Raw genomic sequence first — 18280 nt, 5'->3', positions numbered from 1 at the left:
GCAATTCCTCAGCATCTTACAACACTCTTATATGAGTGATGAGGCTTCTTCTCTGTCTCCACCCCCCCCCCCCCCTTGTTGCATTCATGTTGTTTGTAGTGTTCTGCTGCCTGTAGTGTTAAGAGTGTTTGAATGCATCCTGCTGTAGCTGGCACCAGGGGAGCGGAGATGAGGGAGAGAAAGTCGCAGGGGAGGTGGGTCAGCGGGAGTCCCTTGATATGTAGAGGAAGGATGACTGAGGGTGAAGGGGGGAGGCGAGGCACTAGTTGTGTATGCAGGAGATGAAGACAACAAAAACGGGAAAATAAAAACGGCGGGATGTTTTTTAAAAGCGCATCGCCTCTCAAATATTAATGCCTTAATTAGGGACAAGCAGAGCCAGAGTCTGTAAACAGACAGATGTTGAGTCATTAAACCACAACCTTCCTTATTACCTTAACCGCTGGACGTGATTCCTTTTCCTCAGTGTGTCTGGCAGTGGGTGCTTTAACCCTATACATTATTTACCCTACACGTTATATAGGCTCAGCCTAACGCTAGCGTTCTGCACTGCTGAGACCTGCAGACAACTTTTCACGCCCTGGGATCTGGTCCTTTCTCTACTGAAGCAAGCCTCTCTCACTCGATCTCCCCCCCATAGCCACCCTGGCTCCCTCCGTCTCTTTCTTAGTCTTTTCCTCTCGCCCCTTCTCTCCCATGCTCAGTACTGCCCTCCCTCCCACATCTTTACCAGTCCCCTGCTCCCAGTTCTCCCTCCCTGGCTCCCATCCCTCTGGCTGGTGCGAGGAGCTCAGGAGAATCGTATTGGTTAAGAGGATGTGAGATTGCAGTGGGAACCTGTAATATTCCTAAAATGTTAGAATATTAGTCATCTGTGATGACTGTAATGCTCTCACGTCTCACTTTAGCCCAGCCATGTTGAGGTGTTATCTTTAAGAGAGAGAGAAAAGAATCACACAGGTACATCACACTGGTGTGGTGGTTGACTCTTTAATTGAGTAAGGCTTTGCTTAATTTCAAGGTCATCTTCTGAGACAAATGGAAGCTGAAGGCTAAGTATGTCCTTTCGATGTGAAGGCTTCTCTTTAACTCCCGATCATTTCAGAGTGTCGTGGCACAAAAACACAACTTTGATAATCATGTCATCCTTCCTATGCGAAGTGTATCTGTCTCTCATTCCACACATGAGTGGATCACTATTAAATAATTGATTGAAAAAGAATTCCGTTATGTGTTTGCCGGGCGTAGATCTGTAAAGCCAGGGGGTCTGAGCATCCCTCGCGTAGAAAACACATCGGGGAGAGGATGAAAATGGCTCCCAGAACAGCCAGCTTGGCCTTAAACGGACTGTTTTGTTGGGCTCGCCTGCGCGTGCAGTTGTTGCATTAATATTTAACTCACCGTCTTTCGTTGACTGAAGAGAAAAGGATGTACATTAGTTATGGTTGTGTGCTTTGGCTCTATACACATTAAGAATGCATGTGCCGTGCAACTCATCTCCCCCCTAGACGGATTCAGCTTCCTTCACCGCCTCCTTTGTCTCCTCTCTTTTAATATCTTGTTCTTCCTGGGCTCCGGCCACCCCTGGTTCTATGTTTGTTGCGTTTGGTACGGTCTGTGTTTGGACGAAATCCTGGGGTTCTTTGTTCTCTCCCCGACATGTTTGGTATGCTTTTGTATTTTCAGGGAGGAAATTTGCTTCTGCGTTCTCTCCTTCCATGTCAATTGGTGTGGTTCTCTGCCTCCATGTAAAGCAGTCTGGTTCTCTGCCTCTTTGTGAAAGACAGGCAGTGTGGGGTTTTCTGCCTAAATGTCTGGTTTGTGTATGTTCTGTCTGTTTGTGTGGAGCTGTTCTTGATGGTTCTTTCCATGAATACATCGATTTATCTTTGTTGATTATTTTCTTTATTTCTATTGTATTTGATTATTTGGGCCCTATCTTGCATCCAGCGCAATTGACTTTCTACACTGACGCATGTGTCATAGCTAGTTTCCAACTGGTGCAGAGCGTTCTTTTCACTCCACCGCCACACTCCTGTAAATTAGGGAATGATCTTGCGCCCCAGGGGGCGGTTCGGCAAAAAGAGGAGGCGTGTTCTGGCGCAAACGTTCCCTGGTGCTGTTATGCAGTTTCAGAAAACATTTGCGCCACAAACCAGGAAATACCTGGTTTAAAGTCAGTGGCGCATTGTTCAGATGCTATTTTAAAAGCGCATGCATAATGTTGCTTGTGCACCTCGCGCATACACTTTGCTTCCCTCATCTACCTAGCCACACATTCTTGGGAAATTATTTGGGAAAGAACAGCTGATACAGCGGTAATAAGTTGTACTTTTAGATCAATGCATCTGCAAACACCGTACAGCAACACATATTTTCTTGACACAGACATCTTGTACAAGCCCATAACTTTTAGGATTGATGAGTATTTGATCGTGAAAAAACACGCGTGTGTATGTGTAAAATAGTTAATGAAAGCGGGCGCGCGTGTGTGCGTCCATCTGTTTAAACACGCAAACTAAACACGTAACGAATATTGCAGGCGATGTATATTAACGGAGGGACGCATGCATATTAGGAACACAAGTCGATAACGATAATGCATACAATACTGGCAAGAAACTATGTTTGTTAATGTATTGCGTATATCATTCAATAGAACCACAGTTACAGCATATCATATGTGTGTTAAGTTTTCTTTGCCGAAATTTATTTGAGGTCTCAGTGTTTTTGAAGTTGTGGAAGAAATCGCTATTCCATGTGTGAATTAGGCCATATTATTTGGCCATAAACTGAGCCATTTGAAGTTTGAAATTCATGTGTTCATGCAACTGTCTCATCGGAGACTGCAAACGTGCTGTCAAAATATCAACTCGTCAGATTCAAATGCGCTCATGGCTCTTAAAGGGGATGGGAGGTGGCACTCTCATTGGTTTATTGCACGTTACGCCCAAACCACACCTACGGGTATTTAGGCTACTTCAAACCAACCCTTTTTAGTTTTGCGCCGGGCGTAAGAGTCATTCATGCGCCACGTCGCAATACAACCGCCCACAGAGCTACTTGCGCATGGCGCTTCTCACTTGCGTTTCAGACCGTTAAAATAGGGCCCTTTATGTTTGTTTTGGTATAGGTAGTCGACCCTGGACCTGAGGGCATTGCAAGGAGGGTCTCATGTCCAGACTGTGGGACTGTATGGTTTGTTTTCGTGTTTTAACCTCCTCCTATCTCTCCTCGGGGCTCCAGGTGGCCTGCATGCAGCTTATCAACGCCTTGGTGACGTCTCCGGACGAGCTGGACTTCAGACTGCACCTCAGGAATGAATTTATGCGCTGCGGCCTCAAAGAGATATTACCGGTGAGGCGCACTTCACCATCGCTGGCCCGTGCACACACACACTACGTTAACACACTCTCACCTTGTATTAATATTTAAATCAGATGTCCACTTGAGTGAAATATTGTGGATTTGCTCTGGCAAATAATTAATGAATCCTGGTGGAGCAGCCACACGTCTCTACGCCCGCAGCTACCCACCCCGAGAGAGCCAATGGGATCCCTGGCTCGCGGTCCCCCCAGCCGACGCGCTCACCTGCTGTAAACAATGCCACCGGCTGCCAAGTAAACAAATAAATGAAGGCGTTGAGCTGAGCTGTGGCGGTTTATCACGGGGGGCTGTGTGAGATGAAGAGACCGCTCTGATTGAGGCCTGCCCCATCTCACGCTTTATGTTTCAATGTTGATTAGTCTCAAAGTTTAATCAAACCCACCCCATCTCTCTCGCTCATGACTTTGCCTTCAATATCTTCACTTGCTATGTCTGACGTTATTTACTCTCTTCCTTCCCTCCCTCATCTTCCTTCTCTTCCTTCTCTCTCATCTTCTCTCTCTTCTCATCTCCCTCTACCCTCTCTCTTCCTCTCTTCCTTCTCGTCTCCCTTCTCTCTCTTCTCATCTTCCTTCCCTTCTCCCCCTCGGCTCTCCCTTCTCATCTACCTCTCCCTTCTCTCTCTTACACTCTCCCTTCTCCCCTCTCTCTCTTCATTCTCCTCCCTCCTCTCCTCCTGAAGCACCTGTCATCCACCAGGAATGAGGCGTTGGAGATCCAGCTGAAGGTGTTTGAGGAGAACAAGGAGGAAGACATGATGGAGTTCTCCCACCGACTGGAAGACATCCGCTGTGAGATCACATATCCTTTCCTTCTGCTCTCGCCACAAAGCGCGGTACACTCTAAAGCCTGAGGCACTGTCTCTGGAGTTTGGAGTCCATTAGAAACAGTGTTCACTTGGATTTTATGAGAAAATAAGAACACAACAGCCTTGTTACCACTATGTTGATTTTAAGTCCCGCTTCATGCTTCATTCCAAGGCTACAGGATAAAAACAGGAGGACAGGGAGATGCTGCTTATAAAACATTAATATCCAAATAACACATAACACACACACACACCGCATTCCACCTGTCATTTATAATTCTCTTTTGTGTGTTGGTACACTCTGGTGTATTTAATGTAGAAGGTATTATGTATATATACTTTTATTCAATCAGAACTGTCTCTGTGAGCTTAAACGTTTATTTTCAAAGTGTGCCCTGCCCAAGAACACAGCATTATTATAAAACCAAACACACAAAGACGTTTCAGTTGAGGACAATGTGAAAAGGACAAGAAACTCTCCCACATTAATAATACACAATAATATGCAATAATAACCTTAAATTCGACTCAAATAAGAATGCGTTTTATTTATTTACTTTCAGGACACTCATTACAGGGCACAGGATATAGACAACAATAGTACAAATAGATCATGAATAAATAAATACATTTGACTGGACACAGAGACGCTAGGAACAATAACCAACGGAGGAGGGAAACAGACAGCTGGAAACGCAGATGGTTTCAAACTGAGTTGAATACACTGTTGTATTTAACGTACGCTCCACATATTGAAGTGCGTGTTGGTCCTTGACTGGGTGCACTGATGTGGGGGATGTGTTCAGCGTGGTCCAGAGCATGGCGAAGGACTCCAGTGCTGAGAACTACTTCCTGTCCATCCTCCAACACCTGATGCTAATCCGCAACGACTACCTGGCCAGGTAACCACTGGCACACCTGAGGAGGGGGGGAGATTGCGTGTGTGCTGGGGTTGTGGTGTTTGCGCACCTGCGTGTGCCTAATTGAGAAAGACCATTGCTTTGAACAAAAAAACACGCGCACACACACACACACACACACACACACACACACACACACACACACACACACACACACATCTTTAAAATTGAGTATGCCGTGTGAAGTGTTTATGGCCTGACCCCCTCCACGACCTTGACCAACAAAGAGAACGGCCGCTCTTTCATCTCCGGGCAATCCTTGGCCAAGGCGGATCTCCCCTCGCTCCTTCTGAACAGGGCTCTTTTCAAAGGATCCCTTAATGTGTGCGTGGTGCGCAGCGTGCCACTGCTAAACCTCAGCTTAATCAAAAGATGAGCACGTGATTTGGGGAATATGAAATGTAACACCCGCCGACACTCCCGTGGCGGGGGAAAAACAACACGCATGTTCCCTGTTCATTAGTCCCCCAAACGGATGATTAATATCCCTGCGTCTGAAGCCATTAGGGAACAGAGAGTGGAGACGACAACACGCATGCACGCACGCACACACGCGCACATAAACACACACACACACACACACACACACACACACACACACACACACACACACACACACACACACACACACACACACACACACACACACACACACACACGCACACACACACACCCTCTCTGCTGTGACCCAGGGACTTGGATAGTGAAGAATATCCAGAGGGAATGCAGAGATACTCTCTCATTATTAGTATAATTATAAAAGGTGTTTTCAGAGCATTATCTGCTCTTGCTGGGCTTTGGGAATGCCACCAATACCTTAGGTGCAACCCCCACACACACAGAGACACTCTGATCATACACGCAATGTGTTGCGTGTATGATTTAGTTTGAATTGTGCTGCGACCTTTAAACCAGTGCTGCTGGTTCCAAGTATTCAGCTGGCTAACGTAGCGTAGCATAGCATGTGATCCCTGTAGCTAGCACTGATGTACAGAGCAGAGAGAGCACTGCAGCCCAGCAGACCTCATCGTCTTCATTGTCGTCCAAGGCTCCGGGTCACTGCCTCACATGTTCCCACACCTGCAGCGCGTCCAGCGCTGTAATCCGCTCAGGGACGTCTTGTTATCCTCGAGTCTACTACATCCTTAAATGAAGTCTGTAAAGCGTAGCGGCTTCCCATTAAACTAAGACACAAGTCCTAATAGGTATTACTATCACCAGGTGCTTCACATACGGGACGAAAGCCCTTTAAAGTGTTGAGCTATGAAATATGTTCAGAACATGATTAATTCATTGAGATGTATGTGTATGTATATCCGAATTTTCCATTCCTCTGGTCTTGTCTGGAGGCCCAACGTGTGGAACCAGAGTATAATTGAGATCCCTCTCATGGTACGTGATGTAGCGCATCAGTCACAGGGCTCTCTTCTACAGATCAGAGCGCCAGCACCCAGCTGAGTCATCCAACATATTCAGCCGCTTCTGTGAGGATCTTTCACTGCCTATTTGCTAGTTTCACTGAATAAACGCACCTCTCTTGATCATACTCACCTCCAGAACATGACCGCAAGCAGCCCTGTGTATGTGATTCTGAACCTATTAACATACCTACCTAGACTGCCTGCTGTGTCTCAAATCCGAGGACTTGATCCCAGATATCTTTTAAGTCAACCCAGCCTTACCCCCCACCCCCTTCCACCTCCCGTTCAGGCAGTTTTCCCTAACAGCACCTCTAAAAGACACGAGAGACCAACATCGGCAGTGACCTCCTCTGAATCTCAAATACCTGCATGCTCATTATTTTAATCTTTAATTAGTTGTGGACCGACCACTGCGTAGGACGCGTAGTAAGGTCCACTTAAAATAAATCAATTGAATTGTAAACTGCGCCACCAGAGTTGAAGGCTGCTTTATGATAGCGGGCAGATACCTCACAGCGGAGAGACGGACGTGGCTGCGTGGGGCGCGGTAAGGGGGCGGTGGGTTGGAAGGCCTGCTGAACACACGGCCACTTGCTATGCATGCAGCCGCAGGCCGTGGGCTGCTGTCAGATAATGAGGGAATCAAACAAGCTCACCTGGATCTCTCGCCTCCCAAGTCCTCCCCCCGCTTCACCCCATCCCAAACACACACTTACACATAGGCATAGTCACTCCCTGGTTCACACACAGAAATAGGCAGATGCACACACGCATGCAGACACACACAGACACGGGCAGAGGTACAGAAGCACGGAAGAAGACCCAGATATGTGTCAGAAATATATCAATGTGTACTTCACCTGCTGTCACGTCCACATTTTCCATCTGGAATAAATACATCTAATTAAAATGAAATGTTGTCTTGTATATCATCATATATATATATATATATATATATATATATATATAATTAGTGGAAGCTTCTCCAGTGAGGAGAGGGAGGAAGATCCTCCATAACATTGTTGAGTATAAAAAAAAATAAGATCGCCTAGACTATTGTAATGAATTAATGCCCTTAAATATGACCTCTTTAATGCCTCTGTATATGTATTGTTCATTTCCCTGGGTAAAGGGACATTAGCAACCCCTATTGCCTATTGACAATTACTGCAGGGAGGACGTTCCTCCCTCAGCCTCCATTGACTCCCATGAATTTCCCTGAAAGTGTTGGCGGCCGGTGATAACATGGGGTTCAATTGGAGAGAGATGAGGAAAGTCCTCCTCTGAGTGGGTGTGACTTGCTAAGGGATCTGAATCGCGCTAACATCTATTCATGAATATGCTGGTTCATGGCTGCGCTATGAACCATAGCGAACCAATAAGCAGGAGCCCTGGCTGTGGAGCAGCCCGGAGGGAGGGGTTATCCCCTCAAGTCTAGGCTAGGAGAACAAACAAACCCGCTCAGTCGAATGCCTCGTTTCCACCGAGCGGTGCACTTCTGTTCGTTGCATATTGGCGTTTCCACCGAGCGGTGCGTTCTCGGTGCGGCCCGGTTCGCTTATATTGGCGTTCCCATCGCCAAAAGTTGGGCAAGGTCCCAAAATAAATACACTGAGCTTACATATTTTTGTGTTCTTGTTGTTCTTTTAATTGTTTGTTTCTCTGAATGTTCTGTTTGATATAGTGGAAAGGATGTTAGTGAATGATTCAGAGCATTATGCATTTTAAATGGAATCACTTTTGGTATTTTCTTCATTGTTCTTTAAACAGTTGTAATTTCGTAAACAACAAATTGCAACCAATGGCTTCAGTAATTGAGGGCAAAAATAGGCCCAATGATAGGCCCAGATTTTTTAAATTTAGTTTTACAAATCAAGGGTAGGCCTGATTTGACTAATTGGCTTTGCATCCTTTCCTTATGCCCTTGTAGTCCAAGACATGCTTCCCTTCAGCTTTCAAAGTACAATGCTGCCACTGGTGGATTCGTATTCGTATATTCGTATATTCGTATTCAATTTTATTTGCATAATTATCCCTCCCTGCTATTTTGTAGTTCACCAAAACACCCTGAAACAACTTGAGTCACACATTCTTATGCCACCATACGCCACTAACAGTGCAAGCAGGCCAATGGTAACGAAGCGCGCAGACCTTCCTTCCTCAGTTTAAAAACCACCAGCCGCCACTGATATATATATATCAACTGATATATATATATCAACATATATATATATATATATATATCAACAACTATATTTCCTTTACTGTTCAGGAAGTACATGTCAAACCACATACTACACAAACGTGTTGATATTATTGGAGCAGATCTACTGTCGTGCTGTGTTTGTGCCGCCTTTAGTACATCTGCTTTCACAAGACAATCATGGCCCTTTTCATGTGCCGTTTGTTATTTATCCCATTGTAGTAATACCACACGGACAACTTAGCTTCAACTGTTGAAGCTTCAAAACATCTCCCCTTTCACCTCGCCACAAACAACGTTGCCTGGGAATATCTTTTTTGATCCAGTCGTGTGTTTATTGTGCTGTTGTCACACGGTACAGTGTGTGGAACATCCTCTTCACAGCCAAGCGTGCACAGTACTGATTCTTTTTGATAGCGGTGCCCCAGCTCCTTCTGTGCAGCTCTGCTACCTGCTGTGCCAACGTTGTCCCAGGAATTGGGCTTCCTCTCTACCGTTGTCGGACACATCAGACTTGGCTGAGATGTTAACATACAGGCTCTTCCTCAAAACAACTCCTCTTTGCTTCTTTAACAAGGCCAGGTGAACTCGGCTCCAGGAATACTGTAGCCTGGGTATACCCAGGCTGGCTTGCGTGCGATTTCTTTTCGCGCTGCTAGGCCTGTATTCCATGGATCAGATTTTCGCCTGAGATAGGGAACCAATCACAGAACGGGGAGGGACGGCAAGACGATGACGACGTCTATGCAACACACCGAAGCTTGTAGTTTACGGATCCAAAATGGCAGCAGACGCGTTACCTTTCGATGCAGCCTTAGATAATGTTCTAAGTACGGTAGTTCAGAATGCAAGTTTATTTTGAAAAAACAGCAGCTTTCGGCGCTAAACTCTTTCATTACCAAGAAGGATGACTTTGCCCTGCTACCAACAGGCTTTGATTGGCTATGAGCTACGTACAGACTGATATGATAGACATTCGTAGCGCCAAATAAACGGCTCCGGGCAATCGTAAACCACGCCTCAAATACGAGAAAATGAATGTGTGGTTCCCAGACCTCATCTCAATGTAGATTGAGATGAGGTCTGGTGTTAGCCAGGCTAGGAATACTGTTGGACCTGATTCTGAACAGGGGGGCAAAAATCCTCTAATGTATTATTTTTTTTGCCATGCTGAATTCTTGATTTCTTTATGATCTAAAGTTTATTTTATCTCTCCCTTTCTCTCCACCATCTCATTCTCTCTGTGTGTGTGTGTGTGTGTGTGTGTGTGTGTGTGTGTGTGTGTGTGTGTGTGTGTGTGTGTGTGTGTGTGTGTGTGTGTGTGTGTGTGTGTGTTCTCTCCAGGCCTCAGTACTTTAAGATTATAGAGGAATGTGTCTCTCAGATCGTTCTCCACCGCAGTGGAACCGACCCCGACTTCTCCTACCGCAAGCGCCTTGATGTGGACTTCAGCCACCTCCTAGGTGACCTTAAATACCTCAGAAAGCTACCTCCTAACTATCTTAAACACCTCCAATAAGCTACCTCCTACCTATCTTAATGGCACTTAATACTTGTGTATGTTGACATTGTCTCCTTTCTTGTTTTCTAGATGTGTGTGTGGATCAAGCCCGGATTGATGAGTACGAACAGAGAGCTTCAGAGCTGGCTCAGAAAGCAAGTTTTTCCAAATATTCCCTTAATGATGTCTGCTCTTAGTTTCATTGAATACTGCTAAGGTTTAAAGACACATTTCAATTGCGGATTTCCTCACATCTGAATTGAGGAAAGACTTAATAATGCCTTAACTGTGTGTTTGCTCCATTGCAAGTGTAAACAAAGGAAGGCAGCCTAATTTCTACCTTATGAGCAACATGAACTGTATTCTGTAGTCCAGGAAATGGGTTGATACACGTGGATTAATTTGATTTTACTATAAACTATCAATCATTTATTAAAATGCCTGTAATATTGTACTTCGAGCTACGTCAATAATAAACACACAATCTTCACATGGTCAGAGAACTTTTGGGAACCCTGTTCTAACCAATGTGTGTGTGTGTGTTTGTAGTCTGAGGAGGACTTCCTTAGCAGACAGGAGACTCAGGCAGAGCTTCTGAAATGTGAGGAGAAAATAACAGAGCTCACCAACGAGCTACAGGCCTTCAGGACTCAGGTACACCCAGCTTTCTGGTTATCTCTGTTTCTATTTGTGACGGTCTACCTCCCACACCGGCTCTGTTCAAATATTAGTTCCATCCAATGCTGCTTCTCTCTCTCTCTCTCTCTCTCTCTCTCTCTCTCTCTCTCTCTCTCTCTCTCTCTCTCTCTCTCTCTCTCTCTCTCTCTCTCTCTCTCTCTCTCTCTCTCTCTCTCTCTTCCCCCCCCCCCTACCAAAGCTATAATCAAAGGAGTTTGACCTCCTCTGTTGTGGGATGTATAGCCATATATCTCTATATGGTAATATTAGGATGTACATGTATGTCTTTCTGTTTGTCTGTATTGGCTGTGGTGGGCCATTGACAGCGTTCCCCACTGTTCTCCTGACACTAAGTCTAATGACATCCTCCGCCGCTTCTGTCCGTTGCTCCATTCCTAATTTTCTCATTTCTCTCCCATGAGGGGGAATTGTTCTAAAAAGCAATTTATTCTGACACCCCTCCCTGCTCTTTCTGTTCGCCTCACCAACGGGGGCCCTCGCCTCTACACGGTCTCCCCCCATCCCCCCCGTCCCCCTCACACCCTGTCCCTAGCTGCGTCCGCATGGCGAGATAACTACTCTCTCCGAGAGCACCAGGGAACTTCGCTTTTATTTTCCAGATAAGTTTTCAATTTGGAAAGTAAACGGTGAGAGAATACTCAAATAGTGGAGACTCAGATGGCTGCAGATACATTAAGCTCTAGTGGCTACACTTGCACACAAGCCGCTCTCGCTCTCTCTCTCCTCTGTGTTCGCTCTTTCTCTTTCGCTTTGGTTCTCTCTCTCCTCTGTGTTCCCTCTTTCTCTCTCTCTCTCGCTCTCTCTCTCTCTCTCCTTCCTCTGTGTTCGCTCTTTCTCTTTCGCTTTGGTTCTCTCTCTCCTCTGTGTTCCCTCTTTCTCTCTCTCTCTCTCTCCTTCCTCTGTGTTGGCTCTTTCTCTCCTGCACACTTTCTCAGCCTCTGCGTCTTGTTTTCTCTCTCTTCTGCTCGTTCTTTCTCCATAGCTCCCTCTTGGTCTTTGTCCTTTTTGTCGCTCTCTCTCGCTCTCTACTAATCCGTCTCTCTAGGTTCTGTCTTTTTCTGTCTGTCTCTCTGGCGCACATGCAGCCACCCACCAGTGGTTAAAGGGAGCCGTCTCCCAGTGGAGGAAGGTACGGAGCCCTAGGCCTGACCTTCTGCGTTCGTCTTTAATCTAAAACTGTTGTTTGGATCAATAAGCCATTTACTCTCTACCATACCATTTACAGAGCTTCCCCCGCTTACTACGCAACATATTTTACCTTTTACTGGCAAAAAGGTGGCCCACACACACTGCTACATGCACGCACGCACACACACTGCAAACATACGTGCACAGACACACGCACGCACACACACACACTGACACACAACAAAACATCTCCCTCACTTAATCAATAAGTAATCAACAATAATATCTCTTATCACAAGTTCTAATTGTTTTTATCTTAATCACATGATACCATCTCATCATAATAACATTAGAATTTCTCATAATAAATCACATTATAATCTATTTGATCATGATCAAATATAATTCCCTATCATATTTTAATAACACTTACATTCTCCTATCACAATCATATTACAATGATTTTACATCATAATCACAAAAAACAGTATTAATCTCCCTCATAAATCATATCATAATCAGATCATACTCTTTCTATAATCATAATTACCTATGACTAATATAATCACCATTTTACCATCTCGTATCATATACACAATTATAACATCTCATCATAATCACATAAAACTAATATAATCTCCCTATTTTATCATAATCACATTATACCATATGGTATCATAATCACATAATGTATCTCATCACCATTATAACCTCATCTTAATCCCAATATAATCTATCACTTCTCATCATCACAATCATAGCATTGATTATCATCATCACATTATTGCTTATCTTATCATCGCATTCTAATATCCATCGTATAATGCTCACATCGTAACACTTACCATCTCCCTCTGCTCAGTTTGGAGCTGGACCGGGGGCCTTGACCTCTGCTGCGTCTCTTGGTCTCCATGGATCTTCTGCTCCTTCTGCTGCTCCCGGCTGTCCTCCTCCTCCACCGCCTCCTCCTCCACCTCCTCCACTGCCTGGATGTGGTGTCCCATCACCACCTCCTCCTCCTCCTCCATTCGGTGCTCCTCCACCACCACCTCCTCCCCCTGGTATGGCGAGCCTCCTAGGCTCCCCCAAACCCCTGGTTCTCCCCTACGGCCTGAGACCCAAGAAGGAGTTCAAACTAGAGACCTCCATGAGACGCCTTAACTGGTCCAAGGTAAGAGCCTTGAGACCCAAACTCAAGACCCATATCTCTTAAGGTCTTGAAATACTTTGCATAGGCTGCATAGGCTGTCCATGTGCTGTCCAACACAGTGATTTGACAAGGGTACAATAGTCACTGCAATGTGTAAGCAGTTTGTTCGATGACTTGAGTCACGGTGTGACTGGACATAATCATCAACGCGGTAGTTTGGTCCAATTGTAGGCAGTAGTGTATTGGAAGGGCTTGATGTCCCACTAGTATGGATAATTCCCTGCGATACAAGCCCAATATGATGCTTTGGTTCAGTTAAAAACCTGCCCTTGTGTCTCTGCTAACATGCCAATTTGCTTTGTTTCAAGGATATTGGTGTCTTTAGGTTAGCAGTGTAGGGCAGTCACTTTAGCAAGTAAAGGGTTGTTGACTCAGTTCCCTGGTGGCTCCTGTGGACCTGAGACTTAAACTAAGAGTTGATGTATTCTAACCTCTAGCTGTTCTTCACTTGGTGAGGTACAGCTACTATAAATACCATTTTATTATTCGAATAGTAAGAGGCCCACTACCACATTATTTTATTAGGTTGACAATACACAGATGAATACATTTGTTAAAGTAAGTGGAAAAACCAAACTAAAAAGTGTGTCATCCAAGTATTTTAAGTCCCCTTCGTTAAAGAAAGTGTGTGTGACGATCTAGAGCGTGTCTCGCCGCGGTTAATGTTGCCGTCCTCTAACTTAGCTTCTGTTGGGAATTGGCTCCGCAAACCTTACAGATGTTCCTGGCACCCGCTCAGAAAACCACTCTGCCTGCATCCTCTGCCAGAAGTCATTAAGAACATTCTGGCAGGTTTCTTCATGTGGTCCTATTGTTGGGGCCGCTAGACAGTTCCTTAGCAGATGTTGCTCTTTCTCTGTACAGCGACTGCTACAAGTGGCATTAGCGTGTTGGGTGATTAATAATTGAATGTAATCGGTATGAGGCTACATATGTTTTGCAAAGGGGACCATATGCTTGGTGTTGAGGTGTATTGGAGAAGGAAGACATTATGGGCATTAACACTTTATTTTCTGGCAGGGCACAAGATAAGATGTTAAGATGCACAGCTGCCTGGCACGACGTCCCTCCCCACTACATAGAGGAAGTTGTTCCGAAACTGGTGCAATTAGAAGGATCCAAGTTTGCTGTTTACCTTTGTGAACCTTTCGGTTCTTTTGCTGTGTACCCAGCCTTTCTCAGAACATAATTAAGACGAACATAATGCAGGTTCCCAGCCTTTCATGTCTGCACAGAAACAGATCAAACAACATAGCACTCACTGCAGCTTCAGCACTCTCTACTTTCCCACATGTATGCTGGGCCGTTGTTCAAGCTGCATTAGTCGTTGACACTAGGCTTTAAATATACCATACAACGAAGCTGTTCGATTCTGTCCTCTCCACGACCACAGGATGTCTATATGAAGGTTACAAAGTGACATCTCTGCGTGTCGCAGTGTATTAAGCCGCCTCCACCTCAGTCGGTTAAAGTAGGCCTCTCAATATTGGATGAATGCAAATTTTGTTGAGTTTGAATAACCTTGCGCGTATTTAGGAAGCAATTGGACTTATCGGCTGGGGGTTAAGGCTAGGTTATTTTCTGAGAACCCCTTCCGTTTCCCCTTCGGTCACTATGTGTTCAATGGAGAAACCAGAGGAGCGTCAATAAAAATGGTAAACTGATGACATTTCCCTCCCTCTGTTTGTCATTCTCTCTGCGTGTTGCTCCATCCCCTCTACTGTCCTCTGAGTGCTGACAGTCATCACCTTGTTTTCAACCATCAACATCTGGTTTCTGTTCCTCCCCGTGTCCGGTTCAGTTTGACGTGCACCCAATGTGAAGTGCGCTTAAGGGGACAGATAAAAATATATACACACAACGTCACATGGAGCTTTTCCAAAGTCAATAAATCAGCATTGTGGGACATGAAAGTCTATTGGTTATGATGTTGAACCAAATTAATTTGGGTTTGAGCAATGCTAGGCATCCTAGAGCAGGGTGCCGCCTTACCACTACCCGCTCCTTCTTGACAGGATCCACTGCTCATTGCTTTTTAAAAAGCACCTGCTATATTACAAAAATGGTTGAAATAGTAATAATATTGACCGCCAAACACAAGTTTATATTTCAGAAGGAATGTTGTCCATAATATAATAGTCAATATACTCTGCATGGTAGCTTGTGAGATTATGTTCTCAATAGTTTCAATAGTTTCACGCAAAGCTTTTGAAATATTCATTTAAATTCTCGAATATGTGTCGCGCAGTGAAAATATACCTGTTCGGCAATACTTTCCACATTGAGATTTTGATGACAATGATACATCACAATGCCTTGATTTAATATTGCCCACGCTAGAGGCAGAACAGGAGCTAAATATACCATCGATGGATTGACATGCCTACAACTACAGCTTAGTGAATGTCAGTACACACACACACCCACCCACCCACGCACATACACTTTAAACTCAGTGAGCCATTCACGCCTACAAATTAATTAAATCCACACTCCTCATATAATTCACCCTCTCACCATGGATCCATACTTGATACATCAGGAAGTAGCGCAGGCCCTGCGTGTTCATGGGCCGCTGAGTGTATCAATGGCTCTGATTGGCCACAGTGGTTTGACGACCACAGTCCGTTTTTTTCCTGATATTTCTCCCATGCTACGTAAAGGTCTGAAGACTGGTGCAATCAGTATTAATTGAACATGTTGAAGTGGGGCTTAATTAGTGTGTGTGTGTGTGTGTGTGTGTGTGTGTGTGTGTGTGTGTGTGTGTGTGTGTGTGTGTGTGTGTGTGTGTGTGTGTGTGTGTGTGTGTGTGTGTGTGTGTGTGTGTGTGTTCAGATCCGTCCACAGGAGATGTCTGAGGGCTGTTTCTGGGTGCTGGCGGACGAGGATCGCTACGCCAAGCCAGACCTCCTCAGCAGGCTGGCCTACGCCTTCGGATCCCAAAGACCAGGTCAGTCCGGTTGATTTATATAGTGCTTTCCATGACACCCAAAGCGCTTTTTCATCATGAGTTGTCGAGGGGTATTACACCTCGTCAAAGCTCACAAATCGCTCATCACAGTGAAGTGGTGTGGAGTGAAACTGTCTAATGAGAGACCAGGGGATCATAAGGTGGCCATATTGGCATGGAGGCTATGACACCATGGCGACCACCCAGGGTGGCTCAGGACCAGAGCCATGGGATCTTTAGTGACCACAGGGAGTCAGGACCTTGGCCTGTTCCACAACCACCTGGTTCTGTAGTTCAACATCGTCCTCAAACCTCCTCGCTGAGTGGAGGGCCCTGGTCCGAAAGCATCACTACATTAGTTCAGATACCCAGATACGGCCCTCATCATGTTCCCCTCAATTGTTCAGTTTGAATGTAAGATGAAAAAATGTGTATGTCTTTTAGAGTGATGTCACAGATTTGATCTCCTATTTGTGTGTGTGTGTGTGTGAGTGTGTGTGTGTGTGTGTGGTAGTTCAAATTTCTTGACTTTTTTGTATGCGTGTGATTTGAATGTTGGTGGTAAAAGTGAATGAACCTTTATGATGGGGTGTGTGCTTGCGCGTGTGCGTGTGCGCTGTCATGCGCCCGTCTTGCCATAACAGACTAAGACAGGAATAAGTGTTGGCATGCTTGTTTCAACACTGCTGGCTTCTATTAACAGTCAAATTGCTTTCATCACTTTCAATAAAAGGAGGGTGCTACGCCCATAAGAGTTGCGAACACTCATTTGTTAGGCTTCAATTCAGTCTAATTTCCTATGCAGTTTCCGATGCAGGGGGATGAGATTCTCTAAGCACCAAATGAAGTAGATTACTTATTCCTCCTCCATGGCCTATCTGCTTGATTTAATCAGTGTCTTATGTGGATGCCATGTTTCTGTTTATCGTGATGCGCTCTTGTTGTCAAACTGAGTCGGACATGCTTCTGGCTTTGCTTGGATGTCCTTGTGTGTGTTAACAAGTTAACCTTGCTAGTGTTATCAAGCTAACATCTCTAAACTAACTAAGCAAATATTATAAGCCGTCCTTGGTAAACTAACCTATAGGGCTACAACGTTGCGTCAACTTAGTTTACGTAATCGACTACAGCAATTTGTCGACACAAATCATTTTCCTCGACCCGTCGCCCTAAACAACTACCGGTAATTGAACTCTTGTCCCAAAATCCAGTCCAATGTTGGCAATATTGCACCAAAAGCCAAAGCTATGCGCGAGCAGCAGAACAAGCACTGAACAAACAAAAAAGACCACGGCATTCAAAAGCCTGGGAATTGTTCACATTAAACCTGTCTAGTGATTGCAGATTGTGCAAAATCAGCAATGAATGAGCATTTGAAACTTGGAGCTCACATTAGCTCCACCTACTTACGGTATTTTGCTGAAACCAGACATGTGATTTATACCCCGGTGTCGTTAGATTAGTCGATTAATCGAAAAATTATCACTAGATTAATGGTGTTGTCAATTTAACCTTGCCAAGATAACCTCTCTGATCTTACCAAGCTAATGCCGCTTAGTTATCCGAGCTGACCTTGCTGAGCTAACCTAGCTGGTATTACCAAGTTAACCTTGCTAAGCTAACCTTGCTGGTGGTATTCCCAAGCTAAAATTGCTGGTGTTGAAAAAAGGCTGGACAATAAGCCACGTTCAGGACTGTTATTATGTCATTACCAATACTATTATCAGTTACCCGGCCTTGGCAGATACCGATCACCTTCTGGCTGCCACAGGTGTCAGTGGCAAAGGTGTGGCTGACACAGGTGATGATGTATTGGAGTGTTCGAGAGTTTTCTCTCTAAGGTCTTTGTTGCTTGTGATGTATTAGTATACAGTGATGATTATTTTCACACACCTCTAAACTTGAGACAAGCTTGCAACGCACGCACGCACGCACGCACGCAGGCAGGCAGGCAGGCACGCACGCACGCACGCATGCACGCACACACACACACACACACTGCTCTCAGATACAGACGGACACATACACACTAACGATCTAAGCACATGTATCG

At 45.0% G+C, this 18280-nt stretch overlaps 1 protein-coding gene across 3 annotated transcripts in view; it reads left to right on the top strand.

Annotated features, from left to right (window-relative positions):
• LOC132472607 (protein diaphanous homolog 3-like) overlaps positions 1-18280 on the top strand; it is a 234189-nt gene that overhangs the window by 74839 nt on the left and 141070 nt on the right. For all 3 annotated transcript variants that reach the window (XM_060072311.1, XM_060072310.1, XM_060072309.1), the window contains 8 exons: positions 3247-3357; positions 4070-4188; positions 4981-5097; positions 10084-10202; positions 10331-10395; positions 10790-10894; positions 12930-13238; positions 16113-16227. In XM_060072311.1, coding sequence (XP_059928294.1) covers positions 3247-3357; positions 4070-4188; positions 4981-5097; positions 10084-10202; positions 10331-10395; positions 10790-10894; positions 12930-13238; positions 16113-16227 — 1060 coding nt within the window. The remainder of the gene's footprint in view (positions 1-3246; positions 3358-4069; positions 4189-4980; positions 5098-10083; positions 10203-10330; positions 10396-10789; positions 10895-12929; positions 13239-16112; positions 16228-18280) is intronic.

Source organism: Gadus macrocephalus, chromosome 14 (genome assembly GCF_031168955.1).
Source record: "Gadus macrocephalus chromosome 14, ASM3116895v1".
NCBI lineage: Eukaryota > Metazoa > Chordata > Actinopteri > Gadiformes > Gadidae > Gadus > Gadus macrocephalus.
The sequence above is the reverse complement of the archived record's forward strand: the minus strand, read 5'-3'. Positions and strand labels throughout refer to the sequence as shown.